At 40.5% G+C, this 17,615-nt stretch overlaps 1 protein-coding gene across 2 annotated transcripts in view; it reads right to left on the reverse strand.

Moving 5' to 3' along the window:
- Positions 1–17,615, reverse strand: part of KIT (KIT proto-oncogene, receptor tyrosine kinase) — a 55,125-nt gene that overhangs the window by 17,207 nt on the left and 20,303 nt on the right. For both annotated transcript variants that reach the window (XM_063157261.1, XM_063157262.1), the window contains exons 3-8: positions 15,602–15,880; positions 13,031–13,167; positions 10,197–10,356; positions 7,182–7,371; positions 6,417–6,532; positions 1,061–1,175 (exon numbers count right to left, since the gene is read on the reverse strand). In XM_063157261.1, the coding sequence (XP_063013331.1) occupies positions 1,061–1,175; positions 6,417–6,532; positions 7,182–7,371; positions 10,197–10,356; positions 13,031–13,167; positions 15,602–15,880 (997 nt within the window). The remainder of the gene's footprint in view (positions 1–1,060; positions 1,176–6,416; positions 6,533–7,181; positions 7,372–10,196; positions 10,357–13,030; positions 13,168–15,601; positions 15,881–17,615) is intronic.

Consider the following 17,615-nt stretch of genomic DNA (forward strand, 5'->3'; position numbering starts at 1 on the left):
AAACAGCCTATTCACAGTGACTCCTGTCTTGTATGAAGTGGGAAAAATGGATACATACACCTAGCCTGGCCCAACTGGAGACCACGATGTCTTTGCATTTGCTTTTGGTTACACATACCTACAGGTCTGTAACTTCTCTATGGGTTTTATACCATTCAACATACATTTTCAATTTCATTATCAAGCAGTTGTGATATATTACCCACTTCTGAAAATGTTTCCCAAGCATCATCTAATTACAGCACAAAAGAAGGCCATGATATACATGACCACCATGAAGCTTATATGCAGTCAGAAAACAGACAGTTCTTTTCTCTCAAGATGTTGCTTCTCCTTCATATGTCACATATTTACTACATGAGCACACATTTAAGATTTTAAAACAGGTATTATTTGAAATCATTAAGGAAATAATTATTTCAGACATTTAAAACATTACTCCAGTGGGAAGGAGACCCATTACTTGCTAGTATTATATAACCATGGGGGAAGTCAAGCAAAACCTGAAAACTTGCTTCACAAATGCTCACTCACTTCACAGGGAAACTCTACAATCTTCTTATAAACACCTGGTTTTAAAAACACCCAATTTCATTCATAGCAACACTGGACTTGTTTACTTGTCATATGTTTCATGTGAACAGAAATCTAATTACATTATGCCTGGGAAAATTACTTCATTACACAGTAAAACAAATTATAACAGCCATATTCACAAGTGATTCTGTGATTGCCATTCTGTGAAATTGCATATAGAACATGTGTCATCTGGGGCCAAGCTGATAAAAGCCATAACTAGCTTGCAGCAGAAACTTTATCTTTTACTTTTACACAGCAAGTGTTGGTTATTCCCCTTTCAAGGACAGAATACAAAGGAGAAAAATGAAATGTATCCCTGTGTTCTCACAAAATACTGCAAATAATGCCATGCCAAAAAGCATGAAAACCACGATGCAACATTTGAATGTAACCAAGTCATTTCATTTTCTTAATTTGTAGTTAGCAATTGGATGTGTTGCACCTAAAACAACCTTTGGAGACTGTTGTTTACTTAACTTACCTCTGCTCAGTTCCTGGGCAAAAGTACCAGTATATGGTAGGGGCTGGGAATCCAGCAGCTACACACTGAAGAACACCATTGCTAAGTATATCCAGAGTGAGAATCTCAGGCTTTGCTGCAATAAAGAAAAGCAATAGTCACCCACTAAGGGAACACAGAATGTACACTGCTATTTGCTCTTCACATCAGCAACCTGTGTGCCTCATAATCCGTGCAATCACTCAGGTGAGCAAGACTTTCTTATGCTCAAGGATGTCTGGGTCTGAACCAGTATCCTGCAAAAATCTAACATCTGTGAAAATACTTATACTGAAGGCTCTTATACTGAATGCTTGGGCTGGACATTACAAGAATACCTCATCTCCCCTGAGTATTTGATTTGATGAAGGATCCTAAACCACCAAAGCTAAGAGCTTAAACAACCCAAAGAAGTATGTGCTTAGAACAATGGTAAAGTTCCCATTCCTACACAGTGTGACTTTACCCATCTGTAAAAAGGACAGTTTCTTCCCAGTTAAGAGTGTACTAAATCTGTCAAACCACATCCCTCTTACATCTGCCCTGTGTATTCAATATTACCACTGCAGCCAGGAAAGGAAACACAATGCAAGGCAACCAGTGCAAGCCTCCCAACAGAGGACACACACCTCTATAAGATACTGAACTGCCCAACTGCCTGATTCTCTGAAACATTGCAGGCAGAGGAAGCCAAATCTGGGCTGAAGGTATTAGCTTTCCAAATAAGAATTTGTGATTGCTCTGGTAGTTTAGAAAGCAATTAATCCAGCCAATGCCTTCTGTCATATCCTGCACAGGAGTTAGTCCTGCAGTTGGTTTAGAAGTCCCTGTTTCAAGGAAACACGTGCAGTCAGGCGGACTTCAGAGTCATTAGTCCAGCGTCATAGGCTTCAGCCAAGAGTACCACCAACACAGCAAGATTTTTTTTTTCTGATGGAACTGAAACCTTACTTCCCTTAACAACCTTAGCTTCCTTGCAAAATCACCCAAACAGAAGTTAATGAAAGAAACTATGAAAGATTACATTGCAATGATTCTGCTCACCTGACAGATACAAGTTAAGAGCCCATTATCAGTTAATATGGCTTTACAGAAATGTAAGATGAACTCCTAATTCTAGAAAGCAGTGAAGCTGTATAGGCTGCAATGGGAAAACAGATTTATTTCAGATGAAACGCATGTACGAAGACTGCACAGCGTTAGTTTTTAATGAATATTCTACTCTCTGATTAAATTGGAGTCAACAAAGCACACGTATATTCTCAATCACACACCACCTCCTCGTGACTCATGTAGCAGGAACTGAATGTTCTTTCATTTCTAAATCTGCATGTTGTGTTTTATACAAAACACCAAGAACCAAACATTGTTGCAAAATGTTGAGACTGATTTTCAGCATTACTCATTTGGTGAAGAACTTTCTGAGAGCACACAGCATCTCACCCAGCCTCAGTGCTCACAGAACACATGTAATTCACATTTCTGAAATTCCAATCAAAATGGCTGGATTGTGAAATTGAAGTTAGCTAAACTACAACCCATGTGCCCTTTGTTCAGTAATATGCTGTGTTTTAGGCAACATCACAGCACAATGTAACCCAAGAAATGAGAGCACTGAGAAGTCAAATATAAGAGGCATCTGTGCATTAAGCCATGGAAAAAGTACAGTGCCAGAGCTGGTCTCCAATCTGAAGCTGAATGAGGGAAACAAAAATGCCCATAGTAGTTAGGCTCTTTCCACTGTAAAAAGCTAGCACGATAAAAGCCTGTCTACGTGGCCATGAGCCCGCATGGACTCACCCCGCAAGAGTGAGGAGATGAGAGGCTGTGCAGCCCAGGCAGAGCGGTCCAGCCTTGCTGCCACGGGAAGCTGAGCTGCAGCAGCCTCTGAGAAGTCTGACCTAGGAGCAGCTCTGCCTGTCATGTGCCCAGTGAAGCACTTTGATGTGGCAATTAGCACGATCAGCCTCTCCCACCAGCACTGAGGGCTCCCAAGCCCCTCTGGCTCAGAGATATTAAGGGATGCATTTCACCTGAGGCAGCAAAGAGCCCCCCACACCAGTACCCAAGGGGGCTGAGACAGCTGCAATGGCAATCACCACTGGCTGCTCCTTTGCCAGCTCAGGCCATGCATCTCAGCACCTGCAGCCCCTTCTGGCAGCCAGAGCACCTTCCTCAACCACGCCTGTAGGTACTTCAGGGGATGCTGGAGCAAAGAGGGCCTGGCTTTTGCAAACAGATGCATGCCACGCTGTCACCACGCATCTTCTTTTTAAAAGGGATTTTACTGTGCTAGATTTTATGACTTGCACTGCCTAATTACCCCTCCTGCTATCAGACTCCTAATGACTAGATGTTGCTAACTGTTCTGACTTTAACCCCCTAAATATTTAACATTTTATTATATTGCTCAGCATATATACATACAGCCTTCTGTAATCAGGCATTAAATGTCTTAAACTTCTAATTTCACTAAGTTTATTAATTGCTTTTCAACTTCTATTAATGCTGACTCTGAATATATCAAAGACGACTTATAAGAGGTCACTTCTATTTTAATTCAATGTTCTGTATAATGGAATTCTGTACTTAATTGCTTTCTATTGCCAGTTTCCCTTCCTTCATTGTTAATGAAGTAAATGTCTAAAAAGTAACACTTAATAGGTATTGTCAGTCATCCCAGACAAAAAGAGAGCTTCTTCCTGCTGGAGCTACATTTTCTGGATTGTAACAAATCTTTTTATAATATCATGGTGATTTCTCATGGTTCACTGCATAGTCCAATAACAGGAAAACAACTGAGCTTGGCTTCATGGGATCTATAATACCATGACCAGTTTTCTCTTTGCAGCAGGAGCTCTAACTGCATAGATAATGTTTTGTTGACTATAATTAAGCTGAGATATTATTTTGCACTAAATTCAGTTACTAGTTGGAAGATCCCTCTGCTAATTGCTAGATACACAATACCTTGCCACTCTGGAGATTTCCACACTTTCTTAATTGTAATTGAGTACAGTATGCTGCTTGTCAAGCTGTAATTTTCTTTTTGGCTCCTAATTTTAGAGCTGCTTACCTCTATACATTTATTATTAATTACTACACAATTTAAAAAGAAATTTAGTATTGTTTCAGATTGGCATATGCAATTGGTAAATATGTTTAAATCCAAGCCAAGTACTTCTGCACTTGGTTTGTCATGTCTTTTAGCAAATGCTTCAGCATCGGTATTTGTTTACGTGAAGGCATTCTCCTGATTATGAATCCTGTTTTACCTGTTTGGTTATTTTCTGCTGATTACATGCCCAAGCCAGACATGTAAACATCACGAGCTACAGCTAAGCAATTTATGCAAAATCCCTGACAACAATGTCAGGTGAGGACACACCATTAGATCAGATCTGACCCACCCACATATGTCTCACCTTTGTCAGTTACTCTGATATGTCAAATAATATGGTACATTGCCATGCAGTTTGTGTTTCACAGCTAAATGCTGAGCATTTTACAAGCCAGCAAAAACCCCTTTTCTAGGGATTGCTGTTGTTAAAAACAAGCCCTAGACAGACCAATCTATTAATCTGTCTTTTTCAAAATGAAAAAATGTTTACAGGAGCTTAGTCAAAATGCCAAAAGAAACTTTCTGAGTCAAGTGCATCAAATCCAATTGCTTCAGTCATGGCTGCAATCCACCCAGGGCCACAGTGCACATCAGCGTGGGCTCTATGAGACTGCTTGCATGTCCCCACAGCATCCCAAGACTGATCTTGCTACTGACAAGACCAGTAGTTGAAGAAAGAAAAAGACTAGAAGGCTGCTGTTTGTATGGACAAACCATTTAGAAGAACAAAAGTGTCTGTGCTCCTTCTCGCCTTGTCCATTCCACTTCTCTATTCTCTCTTCCTGGTCTGGTTTCCTAACCATAATTCACAGGGATTTTCAGCTTTTATTAAGCAGCACGTGTCTTAAAAGCAGCAACATGGAGATCTGCATTTATAACTGACACCTGATGATGCCAAAACTGTGAAATAGTGTTTTTTTAGTTCTTGTGCCCAGATTATAGGCAACCTGCAATTTCTCCCACTCCTTCAGAGAAATTAAAATTTCTGGCTCAACATTTTGCTCCATTAATCTTTGACACACTAGAGGTATCCCTCATGACTGTGACCCACGCTCACTCATGAGACAAAGGAGATCTGAGATCACCAGTGGCCTTATCTCAGAAATCAGAGCTAGGAAATAGAAGGCACAATGTAAGTGTCAACATTCATAGATGAAGGAAGAAATACCATGTTCTGAAAGGAGCCCAAGTGACATTTCTAAATCCAAACTATGTCACTGCAAATAGAGATGCTACAAATGTTGATCTTCAATGATAAATGAGAAGAATTCAGAAATTAACAGCAAGGACTTGATGCATTTGTGGAAGGCTTGACAATCCTCTACATAAAACTGTGCTTGGAAAAGGACACATTGCTGCCTAGGCATAGCAGCAACACAAAACTGCATTTGCAGCACATCCACTTACTTTCGATACGGTTCCTCCTGCTGGGCTCAAAGTCCCTCTTGGTTTAATTTTCCTTAAGCCTGGCCTTTAGCAGCAGCCAATATTTGTCAGCTGAGCGCATGAAATGTTCTATGAGGAGGGCTCTGCTAAACACAGGGTTTTCTGAAGGTTTCATTGAATTAATTTTGAAGTTTATCTTTTGTCTTGAAGAATGCTATTTGGAACTGAGGCCAGTGCTCTGTCTTAACAAGCATGACCCAAAGACGACAACAAACACATTTGTAAAGCTATGCAGATTTCTCTAAAACAATGGTGATTTATACTATTATACAGAAGTACTTAGATGCCAAAAGGCATCTAAATGTGAGTAATTCTCCTGACAAGCTTTCAAACTCTGCATCCAACTCACACAAATTAAGAACAATTAAAAGCTTAGCTTGGTTGCCAAAAATGCAAATTATAATCCCTGTGTATCCCTGTGTAATCCCTGTGTATCCCTCCACCTCAAATTATAAAAGGTCTATGATACATACTTATTTTTGAGATCACGTTTCCAGGTGCTACAGGTTTTTCTTCTGTATAAACAACCTAGCTGCTCTCTGGTAATCTCTGGAATACATTCGCTAGAATATAAGGTCATGCTGCATAGTAGGTGGATTTGTGTGAGTACTCTGCACTTTTATATCTTGACATTTAGTTTTCCAGCATGTGCTTCACTTCAGAAAGCCTCTCATATGCTGAACCACACTGTGACATCTTGTGCATACATTATGTTGTATAAAATACAATGACTATGATAATGAAATATTTCAGACTGTTCACTTTACTTACTTTTCACATAGACATTAAATGTTACAGAGGAGCTGGCATCAGAGTTGGACACAAAAAATGTGTAAATGCCTCCTTCTGTTCCTTTTAAGCGTGTAAGGTGAAGTTCACTTGTGTAACTGCAAAGAAAAAACTTAAGCATTACTAACACACACAACTTGCTCTGAACAGGCAACTGCTGCATGGAAAATAGGGAGGGAATTTTCTGCAGACATCCATGCAAACACTCTTATCTTACATTATGATTGCCATTGAACTTCCAACATCCAGATTTTTTGGCACTTCTAACACCCAGATGTGTGCCTGCGTGGCAGCTGAGCCTCAGGCTCAGACCATGCATGCATCATCACCTGCTCCTCTTCTAACTGAGGAAGGAACTCAGATTCACAACCCAGGCCACATGTTCTAGGTGCTTCACTGGATTTTTTAAGACAAGGGATCAGAAGAGAACAGTGCACAGCAGAAATAAAAACATAAGTTTTTTCCAGAGTACTGGGGTCTGCTGTGGCAGTCAAGACATTTCTGCACACAATCAACCTTAATTCTCTTTTTTGCTTATTGGACAGGAATGCAGGTGAGTTGTGAGTAAACAGCATGCTGGTCCTCAGATGGTGCAGTTAGCTCGGTGCTGCTCCAAATGCAGGTCGGCAGACTGCACCAGTTACCGTGGCAAGTCACACGTACTACATCTTTTATTGTCACAATTTTCTCACCATCCCCACTTTCCTCTTTCCAGAGTGAAATCGACACTACAGCCAAGCATATTACCTGTTATTGCCCACAGTCTTGAACTTGACATCATGGTCTGAGGAATTCTGTAATGTTTCATTCATGTACATCCAGACTTCTTCCTTAGGTTTTGGATATGCCTCATATTCAACTGTTAAGTTTCCATTTTGTCCTGCATTTATATCTATTGTGGTATTCATTGTCGCAAACAAGCGGACAAAACCTTTAGCTGATTGTCATAAGAGGAGAAGAAAAACAACTTCAGGGCCATGTAGAAGTTTGTGAGTACTTTAACCACACTCAGATGACTTCAAGACTGGTGATCAAACATCCAAGTGTGAAACAGGAGACCTTATCTGCAAATCAGTACTTAAACCCTCACCTGCCAAAACCAACATTACTAGCTATATATAGCATGAGGCACAGAACTTAAAGCAGCCTTGAGTGCCTTAGTACCAATAATTCCATCTTCTGGTGACAAATACCTTCTATATGCATTCGGAAAAATGCTAGCATGTGTTTGATTCTACTCAGGTATTTCTATTTTTCCAAAAATTTGACTTGCTAACTGTCTGGTATAAAAGAAACATTATGAAAAAAGCAAGCTAAAATCATTTATTACAGCATACTAGAGTATTAGAGGTTTCTTTGTCAAGTGCAATTAAGAACAACATTACAAATGAAGCTATTAAAAGCTGTAATTAGAGAAAAATGTGCTAAGTCCACAGGCCTGGATACCAATCATCTTAAACTAAGGCATTTCTGTACATCTGCTGCTGGGTCTTAATCTTTCATTTGGCAGATACCATTTATCACTGCGCAGTTCCGTTCCAAAATATCATGTCCAACAACATCCTTGCTGTAGTGGTTTTAATTTCATTAATAAACTCATCAGATTGAGGGTTCACTTTAAAAAGACAAGTTTTTAGTCCTATTACAGAAATTCATAAGGGAATCATCAGTTTGACAGGCAGATTGCAATTACAAGGAAACACATTTACTGAGAGCTTGAATTTAGACCTAAAGTCAATCTCAGAGCTCTGCTTCTTCCCACTTTGTAGTAATCAAACTGCTGTGGCCAGCTGGGCACCCGAGCTTGGGAAAGCCAGAGCCAGTGGGGCTTGGTGAAAGCATATGGATCTGCCAGAGCGCTTGACAGATGCTTTGAAGAGGAAAGGATGAAGTAAACTCACAGCAGGCAGGGATGCTCTAAAAAGGTCTCCATCATTAGAAAAGAGAAAAATATTTCAAATCTGGAAACTGAAGGGTTGCAGTTTCTTTGCAGTGCTTTTTTCAGTTTTCTGTATAAACACAGGATTCCCTATGCAAGCTATATTCAAAATCAGACCCAACTCCCATCAAATAAAATTTTATTATAATGTTATCAGTCCCTGTAATGCAGTTCTAGTACCTTATACAGTTAGATAAATTACTCAACAGAAAAAGCAATTAGAAATTTTACAAAAAGTACATATTATTTCTTGTAAAATTTTTGGCTAATGTTAATGTCACAGTGATTTAGCAAATACTGCAATCCCAGATCTCTCTCACACTATACACCACTTCCCAGGACCCTGGGAGCTGGCACAGTTCAGGTAAATACAGTCAGTTTGACAATAAATGGTGAAAGGTATCCAAAAGTTGGAGCTTATTTAAGTCAAATTTGAGAAGGTGGAAAGAGAAAACTATCTCAAAAAGGAAAGATTCCACCTTTTCTCTGGCATTTTTTATTAAATACAAACTTTGTATTTTACTAAACAAAAATTTTATTTCCTACTTTTTATAATGCCATGCTTTATTTTAAACCCCAGACTTTCCTAAGTCAATCCTTTTTAAAGCTACATTTGCATATGTAGTAGTACTAAGAATTTCTGTAGTGAAGAACTTCCCTCCTCTTATAATAAAAGCTTTCACATTGATCCCCTTGGGGAGAAGATTTTCTTTCATACTTCACACTGTTTCACTCTTTTACATATGAATGTAGTCTCTCCTGTAAAAAAATGAGGAAAACATCCCTTTCATTGTGAGCCCTACCCCCTCGACCGGCACAGCAAGGTTAAGGGCACTCAAACCTCTGCCTGTTTGCTGAAGATCTGACCCACACAGGTCAAACACTTCTGTTTTCTTTACGTTACCAGGGAAAGCAAAACAAGCAGTGTGGCTGGAGTGCGTGTCTGTGCAAAGGAAAAACGGATTTGAAAAGGAAAAAAAGAATCCAGAGCTACATTTCCCTTAGTTACTACACCCTTGAATGGAACTGAAACAGTTGTAGCAACTACACAGACCAGAATGATCTTATTAACTATACCAATATGTCCTTAATTGTACTCAATTTATCAAATGAGCAGGTTTCAGCAGCTTTAAAATTCAAAAGGCACTGTATGCCGCCCAAGTTAATATATAGCAGACTCTACACACATCTGTTATTAAACAAGAGGAGGAAGGGAGTTTGCTCACTGTTTAGGGACATGATCCAAAACATGTAGAAGTGATGGATAGTGGGTTTACCATGGGGATGACCTCCCGAACAATTTCATGCTGTCTTTGTGCACCACGATGTTGCTCACAGCATTATTTTAAATAGAGGTAGAACTACAGTTTCTACATAAAACACACTGACACTCTGTCAGTGAGATTCCCCATGCTTGGAAGGCAGGTATTGAAGATGTGCTTCACACTTGTACTGCCAAATTAGTTGGGCACAGGGACAGTACCAGGAGCAGGTAAATTAGTTGCTTTGTTAAAATTGGTTTAAATTTTAGATTAAACCAGGAAGGATGAGACAAACCAGAGGGACAGAAACACTGTTGGGTGGTTGTTCTAGTATCACTTTCCAAAAACTAGCAAAGGGTTATGGAAATTAAAGCAGTTATACACACCACAACTTCCTGAGCTATCCCGTATTTTACCTGTCAGCAATAACCTTTACAGAAAACCTACTTAACTTGCTGAGGTTTGGGGAAAAGGAGAGAGAAGGAAGGAAAGACTCCCGAGTGTTCTCACTTTTTATCTCCTGCTCTTAGAAATGTTAAGATTTTTACAAGAAGTATTTACCTAGAGCCTTCAAGGTTACTGTGGCATTGGTTTTTCCAAAAGTGTTTTGTGCTTGGCATGTGAATTCTCCAGAATCATTAACTCCCACTGAACGGATGTTCAATGTTAATTTCCTTTCGTATCCATAATCACCCAAATTTCTGCTTTTGCCTGTAACAGACTGTCGGTAAAAAACAATTAACATCTAAAACACTGTGTATGCATCATCTTTCCTAGATAAATTAAAAATAGAAGTAATTATAACTTTGCCACATTAATATTCATAACTTTAAACTGGAATAGTAAGCCAGCACGACAAACCTGTCACTAGAATCTCTCCATGCAAAACAAGTGTGTGATCAGCTGCCTTTAGGAGATAATGTCCTCTCCTAAGCCCTATCCCCTCCCCTCTTTCTTTTTTTTTTTTTTTTTTCTTTTCTTTTCAAGCTCCATTCTAAGGCAAGAATGCAGAGGGACATGGAGTGGGGGTGGGGTGAATTTGGGACTACGCTCACCTGCCCCAAGAGAGCCAAATAGAGGAGACCAACCCAAGACAAAAAGAACTAGACCTCTAGCTTCTTCAAACATTCCCATTACCTGATGACAAGGCTGGTGGGCCCCAGGTCAGATCCAGCTCATTCTGGCCACATTTCCAATACTAAGGTGGTATTGGTGGGAGGGCGAGTAACCAACTAGAAGTTTTATTTGCACAAAGAGTACTTCTAACTGTAGGGCTTGATGCAAAATGACCACTGGGTCCTGACTTTCCTAATGCTCAGAAGCTGAAGCTCTTGTATGAAGTCATTGCATCTCAGAAGTGTGGTTCACCCTTCAAATGGTGCCTGAAGTTCAGCAACTCTCTAATGGTTGCAATGCTTCCCAGCGAATGACAAGAAAGAATTTAACATCCTGGGGCTCATTTTAACCATGTTGCTCTATGTTCCAAGGCCACAGCATCTCCTGATTGCAGGCATGCTGCAGAGTCCTGCTGGCAGCAGGTTATACACAGCATCCCCCCACTGGTACCTACTCTGATTCTTGGTCCACAGCAATATAAATTTATTAATCTTAAAGGAAACTGGAAACTTCATTCTCTAAATCTATACACGTGCACAGAAAAAATAAATGTTTTGAGATGCTGACTTTAGTCTCTGTGAGAACTTTTGGTATGGTTGGAAAGACTGATAAAATTTACACTGATTAAACCAAATGCAGACCTGGACTTGTTATGATTTTCTAATTGAATTATTGCAATTCTTGGATGTTCCAAGAGCTTCTAGACAAATTAAAGCTTCTCAATGCAATTTTGATTCCTCCTGACTTATAAAAATCACAAGAAAAGTATACTCAGTATGGAAGTGCTTGCTAATAGCCAGTCTCCTAATTTTCCAAAGTGGTGATAACTTCAGTCATACATGTAAAAACATTTTGGTTTTTTTTTCTCTCATCCATTCAGGACAAAATGTAATTCTGAATCTACTTAAAGATGAGATTTTTGCATTCTCTTTCAATACAAAATTTAATTTGATAGTCAGTATTTCAAAGACAGCAGCTCCTACTATATACTAGAAAGGACAGAAAAGTCAAACTTATTGAGAAAATACTTTCCTTGTGGCTTTTACACATTAAATAAAAAGTTATAGAGTACAAAAAATGAAGGGAAGGCCTCAATTTCATCAATCTGTAACACAGGAAAGGGAGGGGAATGAGAGAAGAAATGAATTCTCAGATGAAGTTCCTGCACAGGAACAAAAGCAGATCTGCATCCGCATCAAGCCACCTTCATGTCACTCAGACCTTCTCAACATTCAGAGCTGTGGGGTGGGATTCTGGAGCAGCGAGCACTTAGCAGGAACAGCTTTGCCAGAGCTGGTGGATTTGCCAAGCACAGCATGCCCAGCCCCAGGGAACAGGACTCCTGTTTGTTATGTGCCCAAGGAGATGTGATTTATCCAAATACCACAGGACTCCTCCATATACATGGGCTGAGAATTATGTATTCTGGGCACTAACATTAGCAGTAAAAGATCAGTCAATTAGCATGGCAAAGTATATGGTAGGAGTTACTAAAAGTCTTCACAAGGGCTTTTAATTAACTTAAATTTCAAGGTATACCCAGAAGATCAAGAAGCATTCTCAAGAACAACCCAATGCCTGCTGCTCATTTCAAAGGCACAGCTGGCAGCACACTGGCTTACCAGGGAAGGGGATCTCTCTGCCCCTTTTCTGCAGAATGGTTGCACTGCCAGTATCAAACTCCTGGAGCACTGAGCCTCTCAATAATTTAACTTGGTGATGCCAGTCAGTAACTTCATCTATCACTGGCAGACAGAAGCCAGTTCACTGGTTCATTTTTCAGAGCTTTTCCAGTTAGTGAGGCACACCATGTAATTTAAATGAATTAATCATTCCTATGAATGCCTACTACTATTCCTGTCACGCACAACCCCATGCTAATTAGCAGGTATTTCACTGTTAATGATAACAACTAGAATATGTAATTTGCAGTCCATGTGTTGATATTTGCAGCTCCCATTGATTGCAATGTGATGTGTAGGCACTCCACGCTTCCGTATTTAGGAAGCCCAACAGAGGTCACCTGAACTTCACATTGAAATGCCTAACTTTAATTTCTTTTTGGGAAGAGAAACCCATGCAGATGCTTTTCCTCCCAGCCATCCTCAAGGGCACAGGAGTTGCTACCCTCTCACCAGTCTGTGGGATACTGAATCTTTGTAAATGCAACAAATCCAAATCAACACAGCATCAGGTACCCAAGGCAAGCATGTGAATGCCTACAGAGAGTCTGTGTACTGAGCTCAGGCACACATGATACATGAGTTAAAGGAACTTACCCCACTTCTGTGAGGAATCCAACTAGATTTTACACTGCTATCCACATCCGTGATTACACATGTAACTTCAAATTCTTCACCTTCTTTGAGAAGCTCGTAGCTTTTTGATAAGGTGACGACAGGAAGAGTTTTGTGAACTGGAAAACAATTTAGAAGTTTATTACTTTTCATTAGTCTCAGCTTTTCCAGGGGGGATAAAAATCAACAGTCATTAATTAACTTTCCAATAAAATCAAGGCCCTGAGATGTATTCAAAATTTTTAACATATTACACAGTTGTTCCTTTACAACAAGCAAATTTCTGCTTCAACTTTGCTTCAAATTACACTTAAAAGTTAGATAATACTTGTTAGAGCATAGCAACTCGCATTAAGAAACCTGAATGATGTTGAACCATCAATGAGATTATTAATTTTGTGACAATGATTAAAAAGTAGCACTCTGGAACTGAAAACAGTGAGGATCAGTTACTGAAGAACAGCAGCCCAGCATTAACTACAGATTTTAATTACAAAACATTACAGAAAGTACTCTCTGACAGGTCCCTGATGGAGAGCCTAAGAAGGACAGGCACAGCTTAAGGAATTCTGCACATTTTTGCCTGAAAGCATCACAGGGGTGGCTCCCAGTCACCCAAGAAGCAGGTGGTGACATGCAGATGTGGGGTAGCTGTACCCTGCTCTGTTTCAGGAAGTCTTATGTCAACAGTCAGGTGAATCTAAGGACTATGTGTGTCCTGTTTCTGCAAAGCTCTTCAACTCTTCCTGTGTTCCTTTCATGGCTTGTTTTTCGATTTTCTTTATCCTTTCTTCAAATCTTTCTCTTTTATTATACTCCAGTTAACTTTGCTCTAGGGCTTTTACACAGGAAGACAGACTGTGAATGTATCAGACTGTAGCATGTATTAAACAAGGTCTTCCAGACCCTCTTTCTGCCTCTGACATAACTTTTGTAGTTACCTTAGGTAAACTGTGCAAAACTTAGGAAAACCCCACGCATCTCAGCCATTTGTACTTTAACAATAATGTTTTCCTCATGTTGCTGTAAGAAGCTACAGAAGAGAACAAAGAAACATGTTTGCCCTCTTTAGATATAAAGGCTCACACAAAAACCCCCCTCAGCACTCCGCTGTACCCAAGTGACAGAAGGATGCCAGTGCAGAAGGCATTCTGTGTTCTCATCTGCCAGAAACATCTCTGGACATCCAAAAAAAAGCCCTAAGTCTATAAAGCCCCTCATTGTTTTGAGAAGGGCTGTACATAAACAGTCCCTCTGCTATCATAGCTGCTGTGTGTCTGAGTACTCCTGCAGAGCTCCCTGTTTCCCAGATGCCTCTTCAGTTCTTTCTGTACCAGAAGCTCACATCTGAGGGTCTGAGTGCCAGGTTATAACTACAAAAACATTACCCATCAAAGCATCTCCAATGCATTTAAAAGTTGAGCCAAGGAGAAAGTGGGAGTTTTACTTGGTGAACTCAGTAAGGACCAAACTCTACAGCACAGTAACTACAACACTGAGACAGACAATGCTGAATTTCCAAATCATCAGAAAAAAAGGACTTAAACTTGCCGCTGCAAACTCCACGCTTGAGATGGCCCTCACTCCTCAAACTCTTGCCCCACCTCCAAACAGAATGGGCAGGTCACACAGGCCCTGCCATGGAGCAAACACCACAGCAGCCTGCTGGCCCGAGCCGTGCTCCCCCTCTTTCAGCAGCAGCCTCAGCTGCAGCAGCAGTGGCTTCATTCCAAGTGTCCAGAGCTACATGGAGAACAAACTCATTTGCTGGCCCCTGAGGAAATGCCAAATGCCTGGCTGGCTGAACTGCTCCCTCCCCTTCCCTCCTGGGTATCTCCCCAGCTCAGCAATGACACACAGGGTAAGTGCGGGCTCCAAACTGCCCAGACAACACTGGCCTGTGAAGTCTGGTGGACAGACATCAGGCTTGTCCTGCTTCCCAAACCTACCTAAGCACCCAACCCTAGGGCACTCCAGGCTGTGGGAAGGTCAAGTGTAGGGTATCACCAACAGGTTTACCAAGCTAGTGCTGCATGTAGCAGCTCAGCCACAATGCATTCCCCATCATCACCTGTGCACTCGGCTGCTGTTGTCACCATCTTCACTCAATATCATGAAGACAAAGACCTTCTCCTTCCATAAGCTCTGCCTATCCACCAAATCCTTCTTCTTCAATGCCATCAATCAGTACCTGCCACTGTCACTTGTGGGCAACAGACACAGGAGTCACGCACACACTGAAATAATTTTGCCTGTGCAAACCTGTACAAACCTCAGGGTGCTGGTTTGCCCTCAGAATTTAACAGCACCATCTAAGTTTCTTATAATGATTAAAAAATGCCTGGAAATCACCAGGAACAGAAAATAAAGCTCATCATGGCCAAACCTTCCAGGCACAGCTGTCACGAGATCAATCTGTGCCCTGACACAATTTGCCCAAAACAAGTTTTCTGAGCTCACCACTTCGCTTTGGACAGCCATGGGGCTTCACAGCCCTTATCTATACCTCCTAGGAATCAGGTTCTCTACAAGAAGACAAAAATCCTGTGTTACCTGGTCTCACATTCAAAAAAATCATCTTTGATATCTTCTCAACTCCATTGTGCTTGGCCAAGCACTGGTAGCAGCCCTTGTACGACCTCTGCACATTTTTTATAACGATGCCTTTCTGGGGATTGGGAATGAACGTCATATTTTTGGGGAGACGTTTGCCATCACACCTTTTCAGTGTGAAATTTGTAACATTTGGATCTGTTAGTGGACACACTAGCAGGATGTCACTGTCTTCTTTTCCATAGACCAGAGAATCAACAAGGAAGAGCACATTTGGATCTGTGAAGAAACACAAAGATCTGTCAGACAAGCTGGCATGAGAACTTCTGATTACCCTAACTGTACAATTGGGCACTTGTCAAAGAAAGTTTTACTTTCAGCCAGTAAAACTGAGTATTGCCTAATGCATGCTTACCAAGAGACATAAAATTTTCTCCTAAAAGAGCAGCATGACAGGAGACGTGCAGTAGCATTCCATACCAGATACACTAAAGAATCATGTGCACTAAAAATAATCTTATTGCTTTTTTATTTGGAGATGAAGGGCATTTTTTGCCTTGTTTAGGTCCAAAATATTCCCACAACAGTAAACAGATTTTCACAGACCACTAGAAGTAATTTGCTTTTAGCTAGTGGCAGGGCTGTAAGGTTTCATACCCACAGGAGGATTTGAAAGAAATTTATGAGCAAATGGAAGTTGAAAAGCACCTAAATTATGGTTTTCACTTCTGTAAAATACATAATCTAAATTAACACACATTGCTACCAGAGGAAGCAGCAAACAACTTCTCTCTTTCTCTCCGCTCCCTGAAAGCAGAGATTATTTTTAGCCTCCTTAGAAGAAAAACTGGGCATACAAACAGCACATCTGATTGGAAAATAATAATGCAATCTTTCACAAGGTAATTTTCCCATAGCATTTCATCTCAGCCAATCACAACACACAAACATATAGTACTTTAAACACTTCTACAACCAAAGTTGAAGCCCATGACATGTCATGACCTTGAAATGCTAAGAAGCTGGCAACCACACAAATAAAGGAATGTGTGATGGCAAACACTCTGTAAAAGTTTATTTGAGATTCCATCTGCCCTCTCTACAGAGTAGAATGAATTTGAAAACCAAAAACAGAGAGAAAAGTTTTCTTTCTTTTTTGCAAACATACTTACAACTTGAATGATTATATATCAACAAACCATGGCTTACCAAGGAAGACTGAGAGAATATGTTTAAGATGATGGACAATGTGCATTTGGTTTAAGACAAGAAGTACCAGACTGAAAATGAAGCCTGGGAGGTTTATGGAAGCAATTCACTACATCAGGCGTTATTCATCATCAAACAGAGAAGTTACTGGCTGGTTTCTAGCCTAGCTTGAGGGTGTAGCTTTAGCTGAATTTGACGTTACCACCCAAGAAACCCCCCACAAACTATGTGTTTTGAAGCATCAGTCTAGAATTAGAGGATGGAGACTACTAAGAAATGAAAAAAAAAACTACATAATTTCTGAGCAGAACCAAAATGTGACATTTGCACACATAGATCTTAAAAGAAATGCTATGACTAGCTGTCACTTCTGAGCAGCAAGAAGATGGATTAAAAGTGCTCACCTAAATGTCCCTGCTAACAGACATAATTGCTAACAGACTGATTGCTTTCTACTCAGTCCCCCTTTCTCCAATATGGACACAACCAAGATATCTCCATTAGGCAGAAAGTATGGCTCCCAGCAACTACCAAAAAATGAAAGAAATTTTTGAAAACAGTGGGAACAAAGACCTGTTTCACTAACAACTGAAATTGCAGGCAAGGCCTTCACTGGAGCAGGCAGAATTGCCGAGGTGCTCCCCTTGCATCTTCAATCCCCATCTGGAAGGGGATATCAGATTGAAAAGACATGAAAGGACTTCCTACAGAGTACCCAGACACAAACAAGGCTGCTCATGGTCATGTTCTTCCTTTCATGGCCTTCTACCCCATGGACATCTTGGGTTGCACTTGCCTTCTGGGC

Source organism: Melospiza melodia, chromosome 5 (assembly GCF_035770615.1).
Source record: "Melospiza melodia melodia isolate bMelMel2 chromosome 5, bMelMel2.pri, whole genome shotgun sequence".
Lineage (NCBI taxonomy): Eukaryota > Metazoa > Chordata > Aves > Passeriformes > Passerellidae > Melospiza > Melospiza melodia.